General features: G+C 42.2%; 1 protein-coding gene across 1 annotated transcript; it reads right to left on the bottom strand.

Moving 5' to 3' along the window:
- LOC144683388 (glutathione S-transferase Mu 1-like) lies at positions 1-27,534 on the bottom strand. The gene is made up of 8 exons (XM_078546347.1): positions 27,384-27,534; positions 24,840-24,915; positions 23,035-23,099; positions 22,076-22,157; positions 17,391-17,491; positions 6,140-6,235; positions 3,473-3,583; positions 1-187 (listed from the first exon to the last, which is right to left on the bottom strand). The coding sequence occupies exons 1-8, from the start codon at positions 27,417-27,419 to the stop codon at positions 95-97; spliced, it is 660 nt and encodes a 219-aa protein (XP_078402473.1). The 5' UTR covers positions 27,420-27,534; the 3' UTR covers positions 1-94.
- Between the last annotated feature and the right edge of the window lie 419 nt (positions 27,535-27,953).

The following is a 27,953-nucleotide window of genomic DNA, read 5'->3' as shown; positions in this document are numbered from 1 at the left end:
CAATATTTTAACCATTCATTTCAACTTTTATTAAAGTTTGCAAAAACCTTCGTACATTATGTTTCAGTGGTCCGCGGAATGTCAAATTCCTTCATTATTTCTTGTTCCCCCATTTGGCCACCTTATTATTGAATGGGCCCTTCATAAAACGGTCGGATTTGACGTACGCAGCAATCTTCTCCAAAGCCTGCAAATTTTTTTAAAAGACACAAACATTTGGACATTTGAGAACACAATCACGCCAGATTAAAAATGCAAAATTAAAAGCACAAAGAGTGAAAACGAGAAAGAGCCAAGTGGTCTGTTTCCTTATTTATTTTTTTTAAAAAAGACCCTCCTTGCACTCAACAGCATATAAAGGCAAGAATTCTGTTTCCAGAAAATTGGTGCAACCCTAAAATCTAATTCTATCTCCTTCCTCGAGTAAACCTGACCTCTGCTTAACATTTCGGCGGTTGCACAGCTAAGGCTAGGATAGGAACTCCGTAGGCTACGCAGTACATTTCATAAAATTCACCTTCCATTGTTACCCTGATTATCACAGATCAACAGTTCAATAAAATCCTCTCATTGTCACATTTTTTTTCTGCACTTAAAAACTGCAAGTTCAAAATTCAGAAAGCTACTGGAAAGAAATCTTTAACTGCAAAATAAAAGTTAGTGTATGTTAATTGTTTCAATTATAAAATCATTGCTGAAAAGGGACATGTTGCCAAAGCTTTTCCTCTTGAAGTATTGAATGTTTTAAAATCAGTTTTGTTAAATTGTACTTTTTACATTAGTTTGCCTGTTAAATTTGCTGATAGTTTGAATAAGATCCATGTAAATCTTTTTGTTTGCAGCCAAATGTCTTTTTTTTATATATATGTGGAGATGAGATGACCAGAACTGCTTATTAGTTTCATACAACCATGAAAAAAAGGACCACCTGGCACTCATCAGGACAAATGCCAGAATGCCAAATTTCAAACCATTACAACAGTTTTTACTACAGGAGAAAAGGGTGCTGATCGGTTGGCAAGTCAACTCTGCTTGGCCGTGGGATTACCATGGAGAAAGCAACAGGGAACTATAGGCTCCCCAAGCTCCTGGGTAATTCAATAAAGGTGCAATGCTTGAACATATTCCTTTTGTTGCAGAGAACAGGTCTCCATGTATTGTTATGATCCCAGCTGCTGTAAATACTGGACAAGTCAGATCCCAGAGTGAAACCTGGCTTGATAGATTCTAACTTATTTTTAAGAAACCGTGGAGGAAAGTTACTGAACAAATTCACAGGAGTCTGCTGATGAACTTTTAATACAAAGAATAAAATATTTATTAAAACAAGAAAACAACTATTTTATACCAGACAAAAAGGTTGGAAAGATCTCAATATAAACACAAGATAGCAATTCAAATTCCCACTATTCCTTTACTCCAATATCTTTACAGGCACAGTGAAGAGTTACCACTGGCTTGACATAAAAGCTTCTCACTTGGGATTGGTACAGTTGCAAACTGTTTTCTTACAGTGAATTCTTGAGCATTCACTCGGTTCTTCTCAACCAACTATTTTCTCTCCCCGAGATGCCCAAAAATTACACTATAAACTTGGCTTCTTCAATTGCAGAGCAAACAAATGGGTTCCCTGAACTCAGACTTCCAGTAGTGCCTCGGCTAAACTGATCACTTAACTAAGTCCCATATCTGATTATTCTGTTAACTACTGTCCCACTAGCCTCTCAGTTTTTCTTAGAGAGCTTAAAAGCCCTGTCTTCTATCTCCGACATACTCTGAACTCTCTCCTGTCTCTTTGGTGTCTGTCTCACTGGATCAGTATAGCTAGGCAACAGTAAAGCCTTTCTACTTTTCTTTTTTCAGAATCACTGAACTTTCAACCCCTTTTAACCCATCTCTTTCACTTAAGGGGCTGCAAGACCTCATTAAAAAAATATATACACAAACAAACCCAAAAGACCTGAAACCTTTTAGTCACATGTCTATCCAGACTCCCAGGCACCAAGGTTCATAAACAAAACCTAAGTGAAACTGAAACCATTTTTATCTTTCTTAACACACATATATAAATTCAACTTAAAATTATACATTGTTCATAACAGTATGAATGTATGTCGCTTCTAGCAAACGTAAATGAGCCAAGTTACGAGCTTGAGTGACTATCTTAAATTGGTTGTGTGTCACTATTAGCACACTCAGGATTGTTCAGCAAGTGCTGCCTAATCGCAGAATCTTGTCTAACAGTAGACGTTTCGTTTTGAGTTTTGTAAGCGCAGGCTGGTTGAGTACAATCTGTATTCTGCCTATAATGGACAACCGAAGGAATATGCTGTTTGATTCGATCAGCCAATTGCTGGGCTTATATACCTAGCATTATACCAGCACCAACATTGCCCAATTGTGTAATTATAGAATTACAGTACAAACAGGCCATCCAACCTAACTGGTCTATGCCAGTGTTTATGCTTCACACAAGGCTTCTCACACATGTTCTTATCTGACCCCATCAGCATATCATCCTAGTACTTGCTCCCTCAAGTGCTTACCTTTATTTTAAATTCATTCACGGGATGTGGGCGTCTCTGGCTGGGCCAGCATTTATTGCCTGTCCCTAGTTGCCCTTGAGAAGGTGGTGGTGAGCTGTCTTCCTGAACCGCTGCAGTCCATGCGGTGTAGGTACACCCACAGTGCTGTTAGGGAGGGAGTTCCAGGATTTTGACCAAGTGACAGTGACGAAACAGTGATTATAGTTCCAAGTCAGGATGGTGCCTGACTTGAGAGGAATTTGTGGGTGATGGTGTCCCCATGCATCTGCTGCCTTCGTCCTTCTAGGTGGCAGAGGTCATAGGTTTGGAAGATGCTTCCCTTTAACGGCATCCATGTTGTTATTTGCCTCAACAATCCCCTGTGGTAGCAAGTTCCACATTCTAACCACTCTTTGGGTGAAGAAGTTTCTCCCAATTTTATATTTAAGGCCCCTACATTTGGACTCCCCACAAGTCTACCCTATCAAACTACTTCATAACATTTTTTAAAAGACCTATATTAGGTCATCCCTCAAACTTCTTTTTCAGAAAAGGAGCCCCAGCCAGTTAAACCTTTCCTGATAAAAGTTTGAGTAAGATCCTGGTACTATTTGTTTTTTTTTGGCATCCATGTCCATTTTTTAATATACATGGAGATGAGATGACCAGAACTGTACATTGGTATTTCCTTTGAAAAAAGGACCACCTGGTCTGTTGACCCCTTCCTGTACTGGCGTGGGACAACTTCTGCATGCCATTCTCTCCCACAACAAATACTGAAACCTTCGTGTCTACCAGGTTCAGCTCGGTCGGACAGTCCCATCCAGTTGGATAATTCAATTCAGGTCACCTTGCTGGGCATTTGTCTTTAAGCTCTACTCAGTGAGTTTTAATTACATAACAATCAAGCCTTTCCCTAATAACTTGCTTTCAGTCACGCTTCTTACCTCAAAATGCGCAACAAAATCCTTCAGGTTTTGAAACTCATCCAAGCACTTGGGTTCAAACACACGATGCTCGTCAAAGAGTTCATACATTAGAAAATCTACAAAAGTGATCTGGTAGGAGAAGGTTAAAAAAAAAAATCAAGATAAAAGCAAAATACTGCGGATGCTGGAAATCTGAAACAAAATATCTGGAAAAACTCAGCAGGTCTGACAGCATCTGCAGAGAGGAATATAGTTAATGTTTCGAGTCCATATGACTCTTCATCAAAACGTTAACTGTATTTCTCTCCGCAAATGCTGTCAGACCTGCTGAGTTTTTCCAGCTATTTTTATTTTAAACAAACATGTTATTTTAAAAATTGTTCTCTCCAAAGCTTGGTTTGAGACTCTGAATTAATTCAGGTGGATAGAGAGAGAAGCTCATCCTTAGTTATCCAACATAAATTCGTAGCACCCTCAATTCATCAGTTATGCAGCTCTGCTGAATCCCATATAGTCTAAATTTGTTTCCTGATCCAAAGCTGCACCTTTTATTTGTTTTGTTTTATTTCATTCCCAGGATGTGGACAAGGCCAGCATTTGTTACCCATCCCTTATTGCGTCTGAGAGGATGTTGGTGAGCCACCTTCTGATACTGCTGCAGTCCATGTGGCAATGATACACTCACACAGTGATATTAGACGGGGGGGTGGGGGGGAGAAATTTCTTTAGAACATTCAAGCTTTGGAGTCTGCAGTTGTTTCAACATAAGGAGCGCTAGCAAACCAACATTTATCCATTGAGAGTAGGGAATAGCCCAACCTCTTGTTAGAGTTATATTCTACAACCACTGAAAAGATGTGTGCTTTGTTACAACAGAAATGTTAGAGCACCCACCACTTTCATTTAGGAATTAACACAACCACACACCATTTGTGTAAACTGATTTGTGGTGGATTACACTTTTACAATAGGATCAATTTAACACAGGCAAGTTTCAGTTTAAATCCAAACTGCAGCACACAAGCCCTTTTGGTGAATTATTATGCAGATTCCTCGGCAGGGTGGTAAAGAGAAAGAGGGTGAAGTCCAGTCAAGGGCCTGTAGGTCACAGGATCTGTTTTTGTCAAGTATCCAAGGGCCCAGAGGGTTATCTTAGGCTGCTAACTGATGTCCAGGTGGGACACAGGTTCCTCAAAGTGTTACAGAAGATCCAGATCCTTATACCAGTTAAATGACAGCATGCCCAGCTCAGAGTGGATATTCAAACAGCCAGAGAACATGCAGAGTTGTGCAACACTGCAGTAGAAGCAAACTCCTCACATAACAAGGGTGGTCACTGGCAATCTTTTTTTATTATCTACATTAGGAAATGCACTGAACGCAAATCAATTGTCCTCCCTCAATAGCTTTAGTGTAAGTGCAGGGAGGGAGGGCAGAAAACAAGCTCACAACCCACTCTCTATAGCATGTTACTGAAGCAAATGCTGTGTGCTGCCCAGTCAAACGGCATGTTAAGAAACAAATGTTGTTCCATTTTAGATGGTGAAGGACAGAACTGGAGCCTATACTTTACACACTTGCAAGCTTTTATTTAATGAAACGCACATTATAACTTACACTTGCAAACCCAACAACCACTGTTTCAGTCTGTTCCTATGCACAGGAACACAAGTGAATCCCCAGTTACTATCCACCACCTGAATACCATTGAACACTCAATTAATATACAATTTACAAAGTTCAGTTCAGCGATACGATGTTTTTAAAGAGTGCTGGACCATCCCTGCAGTAAGCAAGCGAGGAACACTGGGAATTACAGCAGAGTTGTGAAACCCAGACACAAAACTGACAAGGAGAGGGGGTGTGGGAAGTAAAAAAAGGCGAGATTTGAACAAGTCTGTGGGTAATGTTTTAACCAAGGTGCACTGAACCCTTGTGTATTTTTAAACCTGGGAGTAAATGCCACAAGATATTAATTGGATTTGATTCAACAACATGTTGCAAATGCAGTTGTGAGGTGAGAGTCTTTAAATGTACTGCACTGTAACCTCTCCAGTCCGGAATGCTTAGGACCAAGTCAATTTGGGGTTTTGGAATTTTCTGGATTATGGAATGATGTTAGAATGTCTAACCATAAGTGTGTAAAACACACTGTAGATGTAAATAATTAGCTGAAATATAAAACAGTGCTAACACATTATAAAGCAGTAATAAAAATGGCCTTACTCCTCCAAATACTGTACTTTGCATGTTTCTGCCCCCAAAGTACTGGAATAAAATTATGCCAATAACTTTACTTGATACCTTGGGAACTGCTCAAAATATTACTGATAACTGGTGTTTGCCAAACAATGGATGTCCAGACTGGAGAGGTTAGTGCGCTAAAATTACAGATAGACACTGCTACTTAGTCTTGGCCGGAAGTTTCCAGCCCCTCACGCCAGCGGCATCTTCCGGTCCGGTCCGGCCGATGTGAATGGGGATTTCAATGGCTCGCTGGTCCCTCCACAGGGGAGTCCACCACAACTTTGAGGGGGGGGCGGGGGCGGGGGCTGGAAAATTCCAGCCCTTGTTCCATTGAGGCTTCATCCTTTCTCTTCAACACACCCAGGAAAAATAAAATAAAATAAAATAAAAGCTGGTCCCAACATACTTAGTGCAGTGACCCCTTGGAAACAAACTCACCTTGTCACCTGCAAACCAAGGCTTTTTCCCCAGAAAATCAGAAAACTGCTTCAACAAGTTTGGCAGGCCTTTCAGATAGTCAGCCTTCAGATTTTCCTGCAGCAAAATCAGACAAAAAAAATGGTTACATCCTCAAATCCTGTGAGCCAGGTTATACTCTGAACACTTGAGTGTGCACTTGAACAAGATCTTTCAGGCATTGATAATCTTGGCAAATACTAAAAAGTTTTAGGAATCGCATCGTAGACAAGGTCAAGATACAAGAGTCTAAACCTAACAGTGAAATGCATTTCCCTGGAATCAGCAATATTCAAGCTTAATGACGGTGTTCCAGCATAAAAAGGTTGGAAAGTCCTTTTTGTTTAAAATTCTATTTTTGCAGAGTCACCCACCCCAAGATGCAGTTTCATAAAAATCATGCTAGACCAAATTACAACTCGCGAAGCAGTTAATTAATTACTGCAAATGAATCTGCAGCATCCCACAACTCAAATACTGCAGCATTTAACACACAGCAGAGAGTTTCTTTTCGTTAGCCAACACAGTTCAGCCAATCACCGAGGATACACTCACAAAGCAGGGCCAGATTCAGGGACAAACTTTAGTTTAAAGCCCATTGGGGAACTGAATGGATTGGAGTATATTGAATAAGGGAACACTAGAACAGGGACCATTAAAGTTCGTCAATCTGAGCAGCACAGCCCACTTGTAAGAAATTCTATTTCAGCAAGCTAATCAGCTACTCAAATCGTGGCTGCCTTGATCTCCCCCCATTCAATACGTGTCTCAGTTCCACCTCACCAAATTTTCTTCATTGTTAGAATTAATCCTTTGCTTTTTTTACTCCAGTCTGTGTTTTTTCAGAGTAAAGGTGAACAAAGTAATTTTCCAATGCCAACATTTTGCCGCATTCTTGGCCGAGTTAGATAGATTTTTCGTCGACGAGGGAGTCCAGGGTTATGGGGGGCAGACAGGAAAGTAGAGTTGAGGCCACAGTCAGATCAGCCACGATTTTACTGAATGGGAGAGCAGGATCGAGGGGCCCAATGGCCTACTCCTGCTCCTGTTTTTAGCGCATTCAATAGAGTTTGGACTTCGAAGTTTCCTCCCCAAATCAGAGTTAAGCCTGGTGCAGCTCTCTATTGATTCTGAACAGCTGGTTTACTCCACTCCTTTATAGTGTGCGGAATTGGTGAATCAAAAATGCCGGTTAACGGAGAGTTCCATTCACCAGTGGAATACAGCGCAAAATTTGTAGCATGAACTAATATTCAAGTACAGGATTCTCTTCAATTCTAAATATAAATAGTCGTTTGGGAGTATAGAACTTGAGGATTACTGAAAAAAAGAGAGACTTTTTTGTCAAAACTTTTCGTCTCACTCATCAGGACAATTCGCAAGGAAATGCCAATGTCAGGGAAACAACTAATTTATACTGTATGAGATAAACTGCTGAATGGTTGGCAAGTGGACTCTGATTGGTAGAGATGTTGCCAGGGAGAGTGCACTAGTTGATAGTGACTGACAGTTAACTGCCAAGCATTGTTTGCAATTTAAACCAGGCAGCTTGACTCTGATTGGTCAAGACATTGCCCTGGGGAATGATACAGCAAATGACTGTCACTTCTTTTGTTTAGCTGAAACAGGCGCAATGTGCGTACATGTTCTTTCTGTCTGCAAAGAACTGGGCCGTGTATTAATATATGTAGCTTCAGGTACAGGCAAATGCGCCACCTGCCAACCAATCAGCATTCCCTTCTCATACAGTATAAATATGTTGCTTCTCCTGACATTGCTATTTTCTTTCAAATTGTCCTGATGAGTGTAAGACAAAAAACTTTGGCAAAAAGTCATTTTTTCCAACAATACGTAAATATAAACAAAGAAGTGGGGGGTGGATTCTGTACTTTTACATGAATCTTAACCAGATTTATAATTATGAAGCTATGTAATAAAATAGCCTGATGTACACTTAATTTTGCTGTTATAAGCTAACTCAAAAGAGACAACTTCTATAAAATAGATGTTGCAATTCGACTATTACACACTGGTCATCGTGGAACTAGGTAAACGAGGGAGATGTGTTATACTGCAGTTTGAGATTCATTGAAATCTGAATATTCTCCTCTTAAATCTCCCTTTTAAATAAGCAAATGTGAACTGGAGTGGCTCTGAATCACTCCTGAATCTCTATTGCAATGGTCTCATCAAGTCAGTGAAAGGGCTGAACATTCTACAATGTAACCAATGTATTATTCTGCTACTAATGTGCGGCAGTGACCCTTTTAAGAATGTAAAAGTCCAACTTGTAAAACCAATGGGCAAGTTCATATGGAGCAACCAAGAGAGAGTCAATATTCTGGATCCAGTATCTGGTGTTGCTGTAGTCTTTCCCACAGTTTAAGAATGATAGGGAATTTCTATGCATCATACACCACATCTGAAGGGTTGACCACAAAGTGTGCAACTGCAAAGTTTTAAATGCTAGTGAGTCTCCTGTGGAATTCACTGTTAACTGAAAGAAATGATCAGCCTTTTAAATTGTGGTTCTGCAGCATTGGATGACCAGTTGATGGAAGATCACCACCTGAAGAATAAAGTTTCTCTCTCTCCACAGATGCTGCCAAACCTGCTGATCATACCCGCATTTTCTGCTTTTAAGTTGCATCACCACCTCTGCAGCAGGAGTTTGTGCACTGTTTGTGGTTAACAGCACCACCATGTGGCAGGACTGTTAATAGCCAGTGTTATCATGGCTGTATCGCCTATTCATTTCAAACACACAACAGCTTGTACTCATAGCGCTTTTTAAAAGCAGGAAAGGTTGCCATTAATAAATGTTATCAAACAAAATTCAACACCGAGCGACATCAGGAGATACGGGGGGGTGATGGTGTCGTGGTATTGTCGCTGGACTAGTGTTTCCAGAGACCCAGGGTAATGCTCTGGGGACCCGGGTTTGAATCCCACCAGGGCAGATGGTAAAATTTGAATTGAATAAAAATCTGGAATTAAAAGTCCAATGATGACCATGAAACCATTGTCGATTGTTGTAAAAACCCACCTGGCTCCTCTTTAGGGAAGGAAATCTGCTGTCCTTACCTGGTCTGGCCTACATGTGACTCCAGACCCACAGCAATGTGATTAACTCTTAAATGCTCTCTGAACAAGGGCAATTAGGGATGGGCAGGAAATGCTGCCCTAGCCAGTGACACCCACATCCCATGAATAAATAAAATAAATATATGAGGACAAGTGACCAAATGATTGGTTGAAGAGTAGGTTTTAAAAGAGAGGAAAGTGAAGAGGCTCAGGGAGGGGGGGGGATGTCTCCTGGGTGACCAAAAGGGGCGGGTTGTACACAGGACGCGTGCGGCTGATGCTCTCTCTGCCCCCCTCCATCCCGCAAGCATTTGGCAGCGCCGCACAACGAACTCTCCCACCGGTGGGCTGCTCCCACAGCCCAGACAGGAGACACCCCAGCGGCTCCCATGCCGGAACATTCCATCATCTATTCCCCGAGAGTTGGTCACCCTGATGACAGCAAACTACAACAACAACAACGTGTATTTATGCGACACCTTTAACAAAATGAAATGCCTCCAGGCACTTCACAGGAAGCATTAGAAAAACAAAATTTGACACCGAGCCACATTAGGGAAGGAGAGGGCAGACGACCAAAAGCTTGGTCAAACTGGTAGGTTTTAAGAAGAGTCGTAAAAGGACAAAAAAACAAAAAGAGTTGAGGGGTTTAGGGAGGGGCTTCCTGAGCCTCGGGCCTTGGCAGCTAAAGACACAATCCTCAAGTGATTAAAACTTGGGGATGGACACAACTCCAAAGTTAGAGCAAGGTAGGGCTGGAGGAGGTTAGAGACCGGGAGGGGCTAGGCCCTAGAGGGGGTTTGAAAACAAGGATGAGAATTTTAAAAACCAATTACTATCAACAGCATCCAATATCCATTCACACTAAAGGAGAAGTTGAAAACTTTAAATCAACTCGGATTTGAACTATTTTCCCGGTCTTTCGGAAAAGCCCTGGAGCGAAATCATTTCTTGTGTCTTAATGGCTTCATTGAAGTTTTTAATTGGAGGCCTCAGCCTCTCACAAAAGCCATGACTCAGGGAACAGTATAAAACGATGAATGGAAAAGCCAGAGTGGAGAGAAACTCTTTGACAACAGTGAAGCTGAGCGTACGGAGAAACACCTAACGATCCATTGTCATATCCAACTCTCAGAAATCACCTAAATCTCTACCTCAGTACCTGGTCACACAATGGACATTCAGCAGCTTTTGTGCTGAGATGGATATAGACATGGTCAACAGAAAGTACAGAGTTATTATTTTGGGAGCTAATGGGTCAGCATTTGCTGTCAAAATAAACGGTGAGGTTAAAGTGCCCAGTTATTTTTGTGTAAATGGTACAGCAACTTCAGGTCAGAAGCAGATGTGTAGTTAAATGCCAACGTCTGAAAGTTGATGCTAGAATCGTGTCACTTCACCATTAAGGCATATTGCTGTCTGCCTCACTACTGAATATCATGGAAGCTGCCATACTTTGGTCAGAAGAATAAAAAGGCGACTTATTATTTAAATGGAGAGAAACTTCAGAATGCTTCAGTGCAGAGGGATCTGGGTGTCCTCATGTATGAATCGCTGAAAGCTGGTATCCAGGTACAGCAGATAATAAGGAAGGCAAATGAAATTTTGGCATTCATTACTAAAGGAATAGAGTATAAAGATAGGGAAGTGTTGTTACAAGGCATTGGTGAGACCGCACCTGGAGTACTGTGCACAGTTTTGGTCCCCTTACTTGAGGAAGGATGTAGTTGCACTGGAGGCGGTTCAGAGGAGGTTCACTAGATTGATTCCAGAGATGCGGGGCTTGTCTTATGAGGAGAGATTGAGCAGTTTAGGCCAATACTCGCCTGTCGAGAGCAGGAGTATCAGGGGAATGGAAGCCTCACCCACTTTTGAGGCAGGTTGGTTTAAAAGTTCAGCCACATTTAGAAGCCAGGGAGAAGAGTAAGCGTGTAAGGTAAGTGGGTCGGGTTGCAGTGGTCAGTGTGTGTTGGAGGGGGCTGGACAGGTAGGGGTCAGTACTATAGTTACCCAGGAGTTAGAAGTTGTTTTAATTCTTCTAACTTTTCCTATCACTGTACGATTTAAATCGGAGTATCAGATGGTTCCCAGTGCAGGATAATTGCCCGTCGGAAGTTTGAACTTCTGGGCAATTGCTGGGCAATCCTTACCTGGGGACTTCCCAGCACATCTTTGGGGTAATTCCCACATACGACATCCCAGAGATCGGAAGTTATGGGCCACTGCTATTTAACACTGTAAAGACCTACAACAGTGTCACCTACAGGTGTAACTGGTACTGCAAAGGTTCAGCAGTGTCCCACTGTGGTTCTGCTACAAACCCAGAACTATTTCCCAGTGTTAACAAATCCCAGAGCTATCACCAAGTCCAGCTAAAAGTTAATCCCCCACTCCAGTACTGTGAATTACCAGATATCATAGCAATCGATCACACGGCAAGTGGTATTGATCCTGAGAACAGTGGAAATCCCAGCTTCTCATTTGAAAATGGAATATACAAATTCACAGAACCATACAGGTCATCATTCAACCCACATTGCGAATCCTTTCCAAGAGCTATCCAATTAATCCCACTCCCCTCCCCTTCCTGTATAGTCATGCAAATTTTAAATCTAAATTAGTAGCCCCTATAAAAGGGGAAATGTTCAGTGGCAGGAGCGGAAGTGAGAGTGATTTCCACTGGAGGATGGGATAGCCAGCCACATGCAATCTTGCACTGTTCAGCTCATTAAATATGCATCTGTGAGGAGCTTGACAAATATCTCGGCAGGTGCTGGCAAGAGGTCCCCCGAACCTGTCCTTACCTCATGGGGTCAAAGGTCCAGGCGCCATATTAAAAGGGCACCTGGAGAACCTGCACTCTCCCTTCCGCCATTGCCCGGTCACTACTCCACCCTTCCCCGCTAACCCTCCCTTGATCATCCTCCATGCAACCTGCACGCCCACCACCTGGACTTGAGCAGGAGCTGGTATTTACAGACGCTCCCCAAAGAGGACAATGCAGCGGCAACTCTCTGTTAAGCATGGAAAGAATTCAACCTTGCCAGGTGGACACCACTTATATGCAACTGTAACTGTGAATGTTCCAATTTCTCACTGGCAGGGAACTTAATATGGAGGGGGGAGCTTAATTCTGGTAAGGTGGCCTTTCACTAATTTTATTTTTTTATTCATTCATGGGATGTGGGCTTCGCTGGCTAGGCCAGCATTTATTGCCCATCCCTAATTGCCCTTGAGAAGGTGGTGGTGAGCTGCCTTCTTGAACCACTGCAGTCCCTGTGGTGTAGGTACACCCACAGCGCTGTTAAGAAGGGAATTCCAGGATTTTGACCCAGCAACAGTGAAGGAACGGCGGTATATTTCCAAGTCAGGATGGTGAGTGACTTGGAGGGGAACTTCTAGGTGTTGGTTTTCCCATCTGTCTGCTGACCTTGTCCTTCTAGATGGTAGTGGTTGTGGGTTTGGAAGGTGCTGTCGAAGGAGCCTTGGTGAATTCCTGCAGTGCATCTTGTAGATGGTACACACATTGCTGCTACTGTGTGTCGGTGGTGGAGGGAGTGAACATTTGTGGATGCGGTGCCAATCAAGCGGGGCTGCTTTGTCCTGGATGGTGTCAAGCTTCTTGAGTGTTGTGGGAGCTGCACTCATCCAGGCAAGTGGAGAGTATTTCATCACACTCCTGACTTGTGCCTTGTAGATGGTGGACAGGCTTTTGTGAGTCAGGAGGTGGGTTACTCATCGCACAATTCCAGGCCTCTGAACTGCTCTTGTAGCCACGGTATCTATATGGCTAGTCCAGTTCAGTTTCTGGTCAATGGTAACCCTTAGAATGTCGATAGTGGGGGATTCAGTGATGGTAATGCCATTGAACATCAAGGGGCGATGGTTGGATTCTCTCTTGTTGGAGATGGTCATTGCCTGACACTTGTGTGGCGTGAATGTTACTTGCCACTTGTCAGCTCAAGTCTGGATATTGTCCAGGTCTTGCTGCATTTGGACATGGACTGCTTCAGTGTCTGAGGAGTCGCGAATGGTGCTGAACATTGTGCAATCATCAGGGAACATCCCCACTTCTGACCTTATGATGGAAGGAAGGTCATTGATGAAGCAGCTGAAGATGGTCGAGCCGAAGACACTACCCTGAGGAACTCCTGCAGTGATGTCCTGGAGCTGAGATGACTGACCTCCAACAACCACAACCATCTTCCTTTGTGCTAGGTATGACTCCAACCAGTGGAGAGTTTTCCCCGATTCCCATTGATTCCAGTTTTGCTAGGGCTCCTAGATGCCCCACTCAGTCAAATGTTGTCTTGATGTCAAGGGCAGTCACTCTCACCTCACCTCAGGAGTTCAGCTCTTTTGTCCATGTTTGAACCAAGGCTGTAATGAGCTGAGAGGACCTGGCAAAACCCAAACTGAGCATTAGTGAGCAGGTTACTGCTAAGCAAGTGCCGCTTGATATCACTGTTGATGACCCCTTCCATTACTTTACTGATGATGGAGAGTAGACTGATGGGGCTGTAATTGGCCGGGTTGGATTTGTCCTGCTTTGTGTGTACAGGACATACCTGGGCAATTTTCCACACAGCCAGGTGGATGACAGTGTTGTAGCTGTACTGGAACAGCTTGGCTAGGGATGCAGCAAGTTCTGGAGCACAAGTCTTCAGTACAATTGCTGGAATATTGTCAGGGCCCATAGCCTTTGCAGTATCCAGTGCCTTCAGCTATTTCTTGATATCACATTGAGTGAATTGAATTGGCTGAAGACTGGCATCTGTGATACTGGGGACCTCCGAGGAGGCGGAGATGGATCATCCACTTGGCACTTCTGGCTGAAGATTGTCGCAAATGCTTCAACCTTATCTTTTGCACTGATGTGCTGGGCTCCTCCATCATTGAGGATGGGGATATTTGTGGATCCTCCTCCTCCAGTGAGTTGTTTAATTGTCCACCACCATTCATGGCTGGATGTGGCAGGACTGCAGAGCTTAGATCTGATCCATTGGATGTGGAATTGCTTAGCTCTGTCTATCACTTGCTGCTTATGCTATTTGGCACACAAGTAATCCTGTGTTATAGCTTCACCAGGTTGACACCTCATTTTTAGGTATGCCTGGTTCTGCTCCTGGCATGCCCTCCTGTACTTTTTATTGAACCAGGGTTGATCCCCTGGCTTGATGGCAATGGTAGAGTGGGGGATATGCCAGGCCATGAGGTTACAGATTGTGGTCGAGTACAATTCTCCTGCTGCTGATGGCCCACAGTGCCTCATGGTTGCCCAGTCTGGAGTTGCTAGATCTGTTCAAATCTATCCCATTTAGCACGGTGGTAGTGCCACACAACACGATAGAGGGTATCCTCAATATGAAGTTGGGAGTTCGTCTTCGCAATGACTGTGCAGTGGTCACTCCTACCGATACTGCCATGGACAGATGCATCTGCAGCAGGCAGGTTGGTGAGAATGAGGTCAAGTATGTTTTTCCCTCTTGTTGGTTCCCTCATCACCTGCCGCAGACTCAGTCTAGCAGTTATGTCCTTTAGGCCTCGGCCAATGCGGTCAGTAGTGGTGCTACAAAGCCATTCTTGGTGATGGACATTGAAGTCCCCCATCCAGAATACATTATGTGCCCTTGCCACCCTCAGCGCTTCCTCCAAGTGGTGTTCAACATGGAGGAGCACTGATTCATCAGCTGAGGGAGGGCGGGACATGGTAATCAACAGGAGGTTTCCTTGCCCATGTTTGACCTGATGCTATGAGACTTCATGGGGTCCAGAGTCAATGTTGAAGAGGGCAACTCCTTCCCGACTGTATACCACTGTGCCGCCACCTCTGCTGGGTCTGCCCTGTCGGTGGGACAGGACATACCAGGGATGGTGATGGTGGTGTCCGGGACATTATCCCTGAGGTATGATTCTGTGAGAATAACTATGTCAGGCTGTTGCTTGACTAATCTGCGAGACAGCTCTCCCAATTTTGGCACAAGCCCCCAGATGTTAGTAAGGAGGACTTGGCAGGGTCGACAGTGCTGAGATTGCCGTTGTCGTTTCCAGTAGGTCAATGCCGGGTGGTCCGTCCAGTTTCATTCCTTTTAATGAGCATGCATGACATGCTAATGCGCACAAACGGACTTTCTGACATGGTTCCCCGGGAAGCTTGTCCCACCCTTAAAGGTCCCAAGAACATAACTGTAAAGTGCGTCCCGCCGTCAAGAAACTGATTTTTGACCTCACCCCAAATTAAGATCCCCACGTCGGCCAAGCTCCCCACTGCTCGCAGGACCGGAAGGTTCCGCTTTATGGTTCTGAATATATCTCTCAATCGTACTTTCAAAATTAGGGGACGCCTGCAATAGTTGATCCCCTTGAGAATGTTAAGTGATTTTTAGACTGAGCAAAAGGTAAAGATGAAACTATTCTCTCCCCCGCTTGCCCGGCTGCATTAATTTCAAATCTCTCCACAAGGTGAAGTGAGGCGATCTGAGTTAATCTATGAACCAGAGACCACAGCCCCCTCTGCTGGCAGAAAATTACTGAGCAAAATGATTTTTGCTCAGTGACCTCTGGCATGTTAGAGGAGTAGCCGGCAACTGGCATAACTCCTATATTTAAGAAGGGGGACAAAACATGTCCAGGGAATTATAGACTACTCAGCTTAACATCAATGATAGGAAAAATAATGAAATCTTTCCTCAAGGAGAGAAAGGGAGAACATGTAGAAATAGGAAATATTATAATGAATATAGGTATAGATTTCATAAGGGGAAATCTTGCTTGACCAACCTCTCCGAATTACTTTTGAGGGGTAACAGAGAGAGTGGACAATGGTAATGCAGTAGATCTAATTTATCTGGATTTTCAAAAGGCCTCAATAAAAGGTGCCCCATAATCGACTAATGAATGAAAATGGTATGAGAATGTGGATTCGGGGACGAGTGGCAGAGGGAATTGTAGGCTGGCTTCAGGACAGAAAGCAGAGAGAGTGGGAGAAAAGGATAGTTATTCAGAGTGACAGAAAATGGGAAATGGTGTTCCACAAGGATCAGTGATAGGGCCACCGCTGTTCACAATTTACATTAGCGAGTTGGATTTGAAATGAAAAATGCAATTTCTAAATTTGTGGATGACACCAAATTGGTTGGGGGGGAGGGAAATAGTCAATACTGAGGAGGACATTAATAACCTTTCAGAATGGGCAAATAATTTGAAGTTTCACCTAGATACGTGTAAGGTAGTACACTTTGGTAGGAAGAATAGGGAGGTCACTTATTACTTGGAAGATATGAATCTAGGTGGGGTACGGGTATAAAAGGACCTTGGAGTACAAACACAGGAGTCATCAAACTTGCGCCACAGGTTAATAAAACCATAAAATAGCAAACCAAGCACTGGGTTTTATTTCTAGAGAGATAGAATTGAAAAGTCGGAAAGTTATGCTTAACCTGTATTGAACTCTGGGTCAGACCACACTGAGCGTGCAGTCCTGGTCGCCATATTATAGAAAGAGTATAAAGGGACTGGAGAGGGTGAAGAGAAGATTTACAAGGATGATGCCAGAAATGAGTAGATATCCATGTCACGAAAGGATTGACAAGGTGGGTCTCTTTTCTCTTGGAAGAAAAAGGCTGAGGGGTGATCGAATAGAGATTTTAAAATTCTGAAAGGCTTTGATAGAGTAGATACAAAGAGAGAATGTTTACTCTTCTGGGAAAAAACATAACTAGAGGCCAACAGTAAAAGATAGTCACCAAAAAATCCAATAGGGAGTTCAGTAGAAATTTCTTCATCCAAAAAGTGGTCAGAATGTGGAACTCTCTACCACTGGGAGCTGTCGAAGTGAATAGTAGAGATGTATTTAAAGGGGAAACTAGAGATGCTTTTGAGTGAGAAGGGAAGAAAGGTTTTGATGCTCGCTTTAGATGAGAAAAGATGGGAGGAGCTCAAGTGGAATATAAATAGCGGTATGGGCAGGTTCAGCCAAAATGGTCTGATTTTGTGCCGTATATCCATGTAATCAACGACTACATCAGCACAGCATAGTTTGAAATAAATGGATTCAACAGAACAGTTCATCCTCGATTCCCCACCTTGTACCGCTAAACCAAAAAATATTAAAATTTAGCAATCAAACGTAGCCAGTTACAAAACTCACAAAATCAGGGTTATAGGCAATCCGCACCAGGCCCATGCGGAAATCCATCGCCTGGTTCTCCAACATATCGACACGGACCTTCTCATCATCGGTCTCACCCGCTACAAGAATGAATTCAAACACAAATTTATCCAAGTCAAGGTAGAAAATCACAGGACACTGCAGCAGATATTCTGGTGCACAATCAAACACTTTTCAGAATACAGTAATTCCACACCCTGTGACTCCATCAACGTTGCTTTGCATTAACGTCACAAGGTAATAGGGAACCTTCAAAGTCACGACATTCATTCTGATTTCACTTGCGTCTGAGCATTGATAATCACCTGACTTCCAGGTGCTCCACAAATAGCAGGAATGAAATTTTGAGTGTGTCGGGGCAGGCAAAGGAAAGGAAAAACAATTCTTATTCCACAGAAGACAGCATTCTACACAAAATTAAAATTATGAAGAGAACAGACTCTGGAACAGTTCCTACAGATTGGAGGGTAGCTAATGTTTAAAAAGGGAGGTAGAGAGAAAAAACAGGGAATTATAGACCAGACAGCCTGAAGTCAGTAGTGGAGAAAATTCTAGAGTCCATCATAAAATATTTAATAGCTGAGCACATGGAAAACAGTGGCAGAATCGGACAGAGTCAGCATGGATTTATAAAAGGGAAATCATGCTTGACAAATCTACTGGAATTTTTCAAGGATGTAACTGGTAGAGTTGATGAGGGGGAGCCAGTGGATGTAGATTATTTGAACTTTCAGAAGGCTTTCGTCAAAGTCCCACATAAGAGATTGGCGTGTAAAATTAAAGTGTATGGGATTGGGGGTAGTGTATTGAGATGGATAGAAAACTGGTTGGCAGACAGGAAACAAAGAGTAGGAATAAACGGGTCTTTTTCCAAATGGCAGGAGGTGACTAGTGGGGTACCGCAGGGATCGGTGCTGAGACCCCAGCTATTCACAATATATATTAATGATTTAGATGAGGGAATTAAATGTGATACCTCCAAATTTGCAGATGACACAAAGCTGGGTGGGAGGGTGAGCTGTGAGGAGGATGCAAAGATGCTTCAGTGTGATTTGGACAAGCTGAGTGAGTGGGCAAATGCATGGCAGATGCAGTATAATGTGGATAAATGTGAGGTTATCCATTTTGGTAGCAAAAACAGGAAGGCAGATTATTATCTGAATGGCTATAAATTGAGAGAGGGGAATGTGCAACGAGACCTGGATGTCCTTGTACACCAGTCGCTGAAGGTAAGCATGCAGGTGCAGCAGGCGGTAAAGAAAGCAAATGGTATGTTGGCCTTCATAGCGAGAGGATTCAAGTACTGGAGCAGGGATGTCTTGCTGCAATTATACAGGGCCTTGGTGAGACCACACCTGGAATATAGTGTGCAATTTTGGTCTCCTTATCTGAGAAAGGATGTTCTTACTATTGAGGGAGTGCAGCGAAGGTTTACCAGCTGATTCCTGGGATGGCAGGACTGACATATGAGGAGAGATTGAGTCGGTTAGGATTATATTCGCTGGAGTTCAGAAGAATGAGGGGGGATCTCATAGAAACCTATAAAATTCTAACAGGACTAGACAGGGTAGATGCAGGAAGGATGTTCCCGATGGTGGGGGGTGTCCAGAACCAGGGGTCACAGTCGGAGGATACGGGGTAGACCATTTAGGACTGAGATGAGGAGAAATTTCTTCACCCAGAGAGTGGTGAGCCTGGGGAATTCACTACCACAGAAAGTAGTTGAGACCAAAACATTGTGTGTTTTCAAGAAGGAGTTAGATATAGCTCTTGGGGCGAAAGGGATCAAAGGATATGGGGAGAAAGCGGGAGCAGGCTATTGAGTTGGATGATCAGCCATGATCATAATGAATGGCGGAGCAGGCTCGAAGGGACAAATGGCCTACTCCTGCTCCTAGTTTCTATGTTTCTAGAACATTAGCGTTTTAACTAAGTTTGCTTCAACAACAGATTATTTGGGAAGAATGCCATTTTATTTCAAGTAGTATTATCCATTTGTCAAGATAGAATCTCAAGTGACTTGGCCTGGGGTGACTACAGTATTACCTTCTTGCTTAAACAAGTTTTAGAAGCACACCGAAGCAAACAGTCAAGATATAATCTCACCTAGTAGCAGCTGGGGAGGGGGAATATTATAAAATATTTGTATTCCTGTTACTGTAGTTCTCCACCATTGCTTCACTTGACAAATTAAAAATGGACTAAAAGAACAAAATTTACCTGTGAAAGTCACTACAGAATATTCCAGAAGGCAGAAAATCATCTGGCATTAATTTAAATTTACACAGTAATTCTTCTATATTTAGGAGATTACTGTATTTTATAAGTTATTTCAGCTAGGAATGCACAGTAGTGTACAGTACTTCAAATAGTACATTGTTTTTTCCAGGCAAGCGATGTCCGAAGGAACCTAACTCCAGCTTTAACATTGATTCCTATGGGAACCTATGATTCACCTAAAGTCGTTTCACTTAAAGTTACAATTTCAGAGAACCTAACTAGGATGTTAAGTGAGGAATTACTATAGTCTTTGCATTGGGAGGGTTGAGAGAGAATTATTCAAATGCTAATTCATGAATTTCTTGGTTCTATGCCAGTCATCCAAATGATATTTGTTCAGAATGCCAGACAAGCTTTTCTTTTAAAAAACAAAAATGTAATTATTAGCCATTGCACTCACACAGACACACTCAGGCCTGAGTAGAAGGGGGAAAGAGGCCCAACCAGGCTGAACCTGCTGGCTGCAGCACATGAGGCTACTGCACAAGTCTTCAAACATTTCACTTTCAAGTGACTGCCGGGAGAAACACTGCCTTAATAAGCACATTTCAGCTGGTGAAAACTGAATTTTGGCCAAAACGTTTCCTACCTCCAATACAGACAGAATGCATAAAAATGTTTGGAGGTTGGGGGTGGGTGGGGAAATTAGATCAAATTTTCTGGGTGACCGCTTTGTGGAACACCTTCGGTCTGTCCGCAAGCACGAGCCAGACCTCCCTGTCGCTTGCCATTTCAACACTCCACCCTGCTCTCATGCCCACACGCCCGTCCTTGGCCTGCTGCATTGTTCCAGTGAAGCTCAACGCAAACTGGAGGAACAGCACCTCATCTTCCGACTAGGCACTTTACAGCCTTCCAGACTGAATATTGAGTTCAACAATTTTAGATCATGAACTCTCTCCTCCATCCCCAACCCCTTTCCGATCCCCCTTTTTTCCAATACTTTATATAGATTTTTCTTTTCCCACCTATTTCCATTATTTTTAAATGTATTTCCATCTATTGTTTTATCTCTACCTTTTAGCCTATTTCGATCCCTTCCCCCCATCCCATCCCCACTAGGGCTATCTGTATCTTGCTCGTCCTGCTTTCTACCCTTAATGTCACCTAATAGCACATTTCTTAGCTAATATCACCACCGTCAACACCTCTTTGTCCTTTTGTCGATGACATCTTTTGGTTATCTCCACCTATCACTGGCCCACTATCCAGCTCTACTTGTCCCCCCCGCCTTAAACTAGCTTATATTTCTATTTTTCCTTAGTTCTGTTGAAGAGTCATACGGACTCGAAATGTTAACTGTGTTCCTCTCCGCAGACGCTGTCAGACCTGCTGAGTTTTTCCTGGTATTTTTATTTTAGATAAAATTTTGTTAGATTCTTTAAAAAAGTGCTCTGTGTGTAACATTTAAATGATTGTGCTGATTTCTTTATCTGTTAGCTATTTAAGAACATAAGAAATAGGAGCAGGAGAGGACCATGTGGTCCATTGAGCCTCGTCCACCATTCATAATGGGGAGGTGATGGCGTAGTGGTATTGTCACTGGACTAGTAATCCAGAGACCCAGGGTAATGTTCTGGGGACCCGGGTTCGAATCCTGCCAAGGCAGATGGCAGAATTTGAATTCAATAAAAATCTGGATCAAAAGTCTAAATGAATTAAAAGTCTAATGAAACGATTGTTGTAAAAACCCATCTGGTTCACTAATATCCTTTAGGTAAGGAAATCTGCTGTCTTTACCTGATCTGGCCTACATGTGACTCCATGGTTGACTCTTAAATTCCTTCTGAACAAGGGCAATTAGGGATGGGCAATAAATGCTGGCAGCAACTCCCGCATCCCATGAATAAATTTTTTTAAAATGTCATCTGGCTGATCCTGGGTTTCAACACCACTTTCCACCTGCTTCCCAAGTCCCTCAATTCCCTGAGGCACCAGAAACTTGTATCTTGCAGATTTAAATATATTCAATTTAAGTTAATTAGCTAACAGAAAAAAACCTAGGGAATTCAGCACCAGAGGCATAAAATAAGTATTGGATAGAATTTCACAATTTGACAGAATCAATTTCTTCCAATTTACATTTTTACATCATGATTCCAATATTGATTGCACAGAAACGAGCGTATAAACTCTAGTCAGTCAACCTATACTAATTGCTAATGAATTAATAAGAGTGAGATTTTTTTTTTAAACCTACATTCAAAATAAAAAGGAACTGTGCGAGTCAAATGGATTGGAAGCAAATAGTACAAGCCACATCTTGAAGGAGGAACATATGCCCGCATCCTGCAAGATTACTGGTACAAGAAATTAAGCTGAATCTTGACAAGTTGCTAAAGAAAGAGGCATATTTTTGTGACAGCTGGGCAGAAGAAACTTACCAAGCTTGTGTTTCCTCGCAATATAGCGCATTATGGCATTGCTCTGAGTAATTTTAACATCCCCATCAAGCAAATAAGGGAGCTGGAAAAAAAAAGGTTTCACATCATCATAGGTTAGAACAGTGGTGCAGTCAACTAGCCACAGGACAGAAAGGTCTAAGCTATTATAATCAGCATTTTATTTAGGGCGTACACTTGGGGATCTTTTGGCTGGTTTTGTTCGTTTAAAAAAAAATCTATACACTAATCCATATTACAGTGCCTCCAAAATCCAATTTGAATGAAGTATCAAACAACAATCGATTATTGTATTCATGAATGCTGTCACTGGAAAGCTGCCTGGAAAGTTCATTACCATTAGCAGATGCTATCCAGCAGATCCCACTCTGAATTAAAACATTATTCATAAAAAGGTTATCACCGAGCCATTTAAGACGTTTCTGAAAATTTGTTGACACCTTCCGCCGCTCACTGATTTGAAGTGCCAGTGAACAAGGTACAAGTAGCTGGTACGCTACTTTCAATGCATACAGCATTCACTGACATTTCAAATCCTTCGGCAGTGAGACAGGGTCAGTGCATTTTAAACGCAAAGGCTATCTGTAACCAATGATTCCTTGCAAGAAAGCGAGAGGATAGAAAAACCAGAAATTCTAAATCCATTAGCGTTATGAGAGCCTGAGAACTAAGTAACATCCATTCCAGGAAGATAGAAACACGTGATAAAGAAATAATAATGTACGATGTTCAAAAAAAAAACAAACTGCATTAACTTCTATTTTTTTTTTTAAAAACGATGGTTCAAGTAACGTTTATGCAAGAATGAGTGAAAAAGGGTGTTCTGTAGAGACCAACGACTCAACAGCTGGAACATTCATAAATAAAAAAGTTTTTAAAAATTACAATTCTCCCCAGTGGGGGGAAAACTTTTAAGATCTGGGATTTGTGTCAACACTTACATTTGGGAAATCCAGTCCAAGCTTCGGCTTTACATCAAACCAGCAGCTTTTGTCATAATTTGGAGCTTGAAAAAGTTAACACATTTAGAAAACGTAAGATTTTGTTAATGTATTGCACTATCGAAGTTACTCAATATATCAGCCGGGAGAATGTTCAACTTCCAAAACCCAGAGAAAAATACTTCAGCTATAATTCTGGAACCAATATCACAATTCATGTTTAAAGTGCATCAGAAAGCAAGAAATGGTATTCAAAAATATTCCCCAATCCCTCTTCTCCTCTCCCACATACTTGAAAAGAGGCAAGTTGGGCATGAATACTGGTAACATGTTGCACATTACTGTTACAGCAACATATTAACATTTTTATGGCATCAAAGGTCATTTTAAAATGTCATGACAATCAGATTCTATATCAATGTTGCAAAGTGACTCACAGTTCAGGAAGCCCACGCAAAACATTCCGAATGTGTTAGCCAACTAGCTAGTTCTGCTTTCTGAGGGCATTTGCACAACAAGGATTGAATCCTGAACCCGAAAATGGGTGCCACTAACTTCAAAAAAACAAAACAATCCTTTTTTATATTTGTTCATGGGATTATGGGCATCACTGGCAAGGCCAGCATATATTACCCATCCCTTACTGCCATTGAGAAGGTGGCGGTGAGCTGCTTTCCTGAACCATTGGATGCACTCACACATGGTACACATAAAGTCAGCATGCAGGTACAGCAAGCAATTAGGAAGGCAAATTCAATGTTGGTTTTTATTACAAGGAGACTCTAGGACTATAGAATAAGGAAAACTTTATACAATTGTATAAGGCTTTGGTAAGACCACACCTGGGGTACTGTGCTCAGTTATGGTCTCCATATCTAAGGAGGGATATATTTGCCTAGGAGGCAGTAAAGCGAAGGTTCACTAGATTGGTTCCTGGGATGAGTGTTGTCCTATGATAAGAGGCTGAGTAAATTGGGCCGATATTCTCTGGAGTTGAGAAAAATGGGAGGTGATCTCACTGATACATACAAGATTCTGAAGGGTCCAGACAAGACTTGGCACTGGTCTTCTGGAGGGGAATCTAGAATATGGGGGCAGTGTCAGGATAAGAGGTTGATCATTTAAGATGGAAATGGGGAGACATTTCTTCACTCAAAGGGTTGTGACTCTTTGGAATTTTCTACTCCAGAGCCTTGTGGCTACTCCATTGTTGAATATTTTAAGGCTGAGATAGACAGACTTTTGGTCTCTCATGGAATTGAGGGATATGGGGAGCAGGCAGGAAAGTGGAGTTGAGGCAAAAGATCAGCCATGGTTGTGTTGAATGGCAGAGCAGACTTGAGTGGCATTCCATTGAAGAATGAAATTGGATTAGAAATGTTAACTATTTCTCTCCCCACAGTTGCTGCCAGACCTGCTGAGTTTTTCCAGCACTTTCTGTTTTTATTTGAGTGGCTTATGGTCTACTCCTGCTCCAATATTATGTTCTTTGTAAGGCACGGATGTTCTTTGCCACTTATCAGCCAAAGCCTGAATGCTGTACCCTGACTGAGTGAGTTCAGTGATGGACAAGAGTGATCTCTCTTACACTGTATCAAAACCTGCAAGAACAGTCAGCATTTGCCAAATCTTACAAAGGACAGCCAAAGTACAAAAGCAATTCAAGTAGAACAGTTGGGACGTGGCAGAGACTGGCAGCTGAGGAGACCTTGAGCAATCGCACATCACAACACATCACATCCCATCTTAATTACCAGGGAGCAGACATTTCACATTATAACTGCACAGAACAGAGACACAATTACCTTCTCCGCATGAATAGAACTTCTCTTCATACTCTGTTCCAGTATATTCCAAAAGCAAGCGGATTGGCTGTGCCAACTACACAACAAAGACTCAAATCAGACAGTGTGCAAAACATTCATCTCATTTGTATATTCAAGTCAATCAACAACAAAAGAAAATGTGAGAGATCTACCATGCATTCTTAAAGACATTGCTGTCTAAAAGTATTTGTAATCTGTCAAGACATATTCTGCACACAACTGCTTTGAGCAAATCCAAACTTGTTCTTGTGACACATGTGAAGACAAGTGAAGAGGTTTTGAAATTGTTGCTGCAGCACTGGATACAGTTTCAAATCAAGTAGTTTCTTGCATCTGTATTTGTGACTGTGAAGATTTAAGCAGACTATATTTGTGGCGTCAAATGAACTTATTGCATTTCTGGAGCCTCTCCAGATCCATTTTAGCAATAGGCACACTGAGCTTTCAGGTGGGGGAAAAACCAATCTCTTTCACAGGGCAAAGTCTTTAAAAAAAAGTCTCAATTTACCAGTAACTTTCACACCTGGCCAGATATCAGGATCCTGAAACATATGGCAGAACCGCAGGTCAAGTGGGTGACAGAGAAAGGCATAATTCGGATAGGTGTCAGCAATTATGGCTTTACACAGGACAAACCTGTACATGTTACTGGGAGGGAGAGATCTACACATCTTAAAACAAAAAAATGGCATATTTTACAGTTGATTTGGAAAAAGCAAAAAAAAAATGAACGTTGTTGAACCAAAACCTACAGTTCCAGGTATTTATTTGGACTCAAGATGCCCCTAACCAGAATAAAAGCAAAACACCACAGATGCTGGAAACACGAAATAAAAACAAAAAAGTGCTGGAAATGCTCAGCAAGTCTGGCAGCATCTGTGGACAGAGTTAATGTTTTGAGTAAAATATGGCTTCTTCAGGAGTTATATCAGACTCGAAATGTCAACTGTTTCTCTCTCTCCACAGATGTTGTCGGACCTGCTTAATATTTCTAGCACTTCCTGTTTTATGCCTCTAAATCAGCATTGGCATAGTTTAAAGTATGAATGGAAACAATGGGTGTATCTTGATCCACAGGATAAAAGTCATGGAAGAGACAGTCCCTATGTAAAAATGGCTAGTCACTGAAGAATTGTCCCAGGGAGAGACAGACATATATATCCAGTAATTACAAATGGCAAAAAAAAAGCAGAATAATCCATCCTCTTAAGATTTCACAGCCATTATTACTAGGCCTGTAAAGTTTTGGACATTATTTTAGAAAGCGAATTTAAATAGCATATGCAGGGTCAAGATGGAACTTTGGTTCAGGACTTGGTGATCAAAAAGTTGCAAGTTTATATCCTGCTGAATCCTCGCTGTTGGCACCACACGAGATTTTTCCTACATAAATTGCAAACTAGGCTAATGCCTTGCAAACAATGTAGAAACATTGTAACACGAGGCACACAGAATACTGCATCTCCATCCAAAAAGTTACAAGTTTAAAATAAGAGCACCCAGTTCACTGCCAACAGAGATGGCAATGATAATATTCACAGCAAAACCTGGTTCTGCAAAGCAAAAAAAAAAATAAGCCACCAGCCTTCACAAAACAAAAACAGAAACATTAAAACAGCAAAAAAAAAAGCTGATAACCTTAAAAATGAAAATAAAATATCCCTACGGCTAACAATAAGCAGTGGAGATCCAAATACTTGGAAGCGAATCTAGAAGTGAAAGTGACTAGCGGGAAGCACGTGAAATGACAGTAAAGATCTGCAAGAGGAAAAGATGTTGAATAAATCGGAGCAAATAGGAACTTTAGCACGAACAGATTGGTTTTCTTCGTCCATAACTATCTTGCGAAGAACTCGGTCAATATCATCCTTTCGGAATATCGCTTTTTGCTGCATAACTTTCTAAAACCTGTTCCAATGAATCTCATATTCTCATAGTCCCTGCTCTATAGTCCCTGCATATTTGAGCCTAGGAATTGTAAAACTTCAATGCATTTTGCAGAATTCGTACCCAAAACAATAATTAAACGTTCTTTTCCGGACCTTATGTTGGCAGCAGCATTTTCCGGGTTTTTGTTGTACAGGGAGTGGGAATTCCCGAGCGGGGAGGGGGAATTCCCTTGTCAAACCGGCTCAGGTTTGCTGCTAAATTCCTAACGTCGCCACCGGATGAAAGTAGCGGAGAGTTCAGATGGACAGAGAGAGAGAGAGAGAGGAGAGGAGACAAAACCCACACAAAATTAAAAAAAGCGGATTGGAACCAGATTGGTGCAAATTCTGGAAAACCGTGCAATTCACTGCAGGAGAGGGGGGAAAAAAGAGAGGAAATCTTGAATCGATAATAAGACACAAAAGCCAAGTTTGGCGCGGCAAACTAACAGAAACTGCGCTTCCTTATTGTAAATCTGAACGAAGGCCCCAGCTCAAAGCTGTAGGCAACACTCCTGCTCACACAGAAAACACCAGCGCCCTCCCGGGAAGGGGTAATTGGGGAGCCCCCCTGCCCGGCTTGCTCTCTCCTTACCCCGCGGATGTCCCAGTAGCCCAGTGTCATCACCATGATTTGCAACCGCAGCTTCCCAAGCACCAGCACAATTGCAGCAAGACTCTGAAACTGAACCTCGCCCCTGCTCCCAGCCTTATATATATATCCGCCTCGCACTGCTGGGCCAGTTATATTTTGCCTGGAGTTTATCGATGGTTCTGGTTTCGTCGGTAGCTTGATTTGCATTATTTAGATTTTTTATTAAAAAAACGGGTTAAAAGAAAAAGGACAGTGTGTTTAAACAAAATTTGTCCTGTTCAATTGTGCATCCATTTCTTCTTTCATCCCCATACAAGACACTCCAAATCTGTAGAAGGGTCACATAGACTGGAAACGTTAACTCTTATTTCCCTGAGTTTTTCCAGTATTTTCTGTTTTTTTACTCCAAATCACAGTCTTCATTGCTCTTTCCTTCCACATTCCCACACTGAGCAACTATTTATCCTTTGGTAAATGCATTCTTTGCTCTGATTCCCTTTGTCAGTAACCATTTTCTGACAACATAGGAACAGAGGACCATTTAGCCCCTCAATCCTGCTCGGCTATTCA

The sequence above is a fragment of the Cetorhinus maximus genome, chromosome 8 (assembly GCF_964194155.1).
Source record: "Cetorhinus maximus chromosome 8, sCetMax3.hap1.1, whole genome shotgun sequence".
NCBI classification, from domain to species: Eukaryota; Metazoa; Chordata; class Chondrichthyes; order Lamniformes; family Cetorhinidae; genus Cetorhinus; species Cetorhinus maximus.
This window is presented reverse-complemented; position numbering and strand designations above follow the sequence as displayed.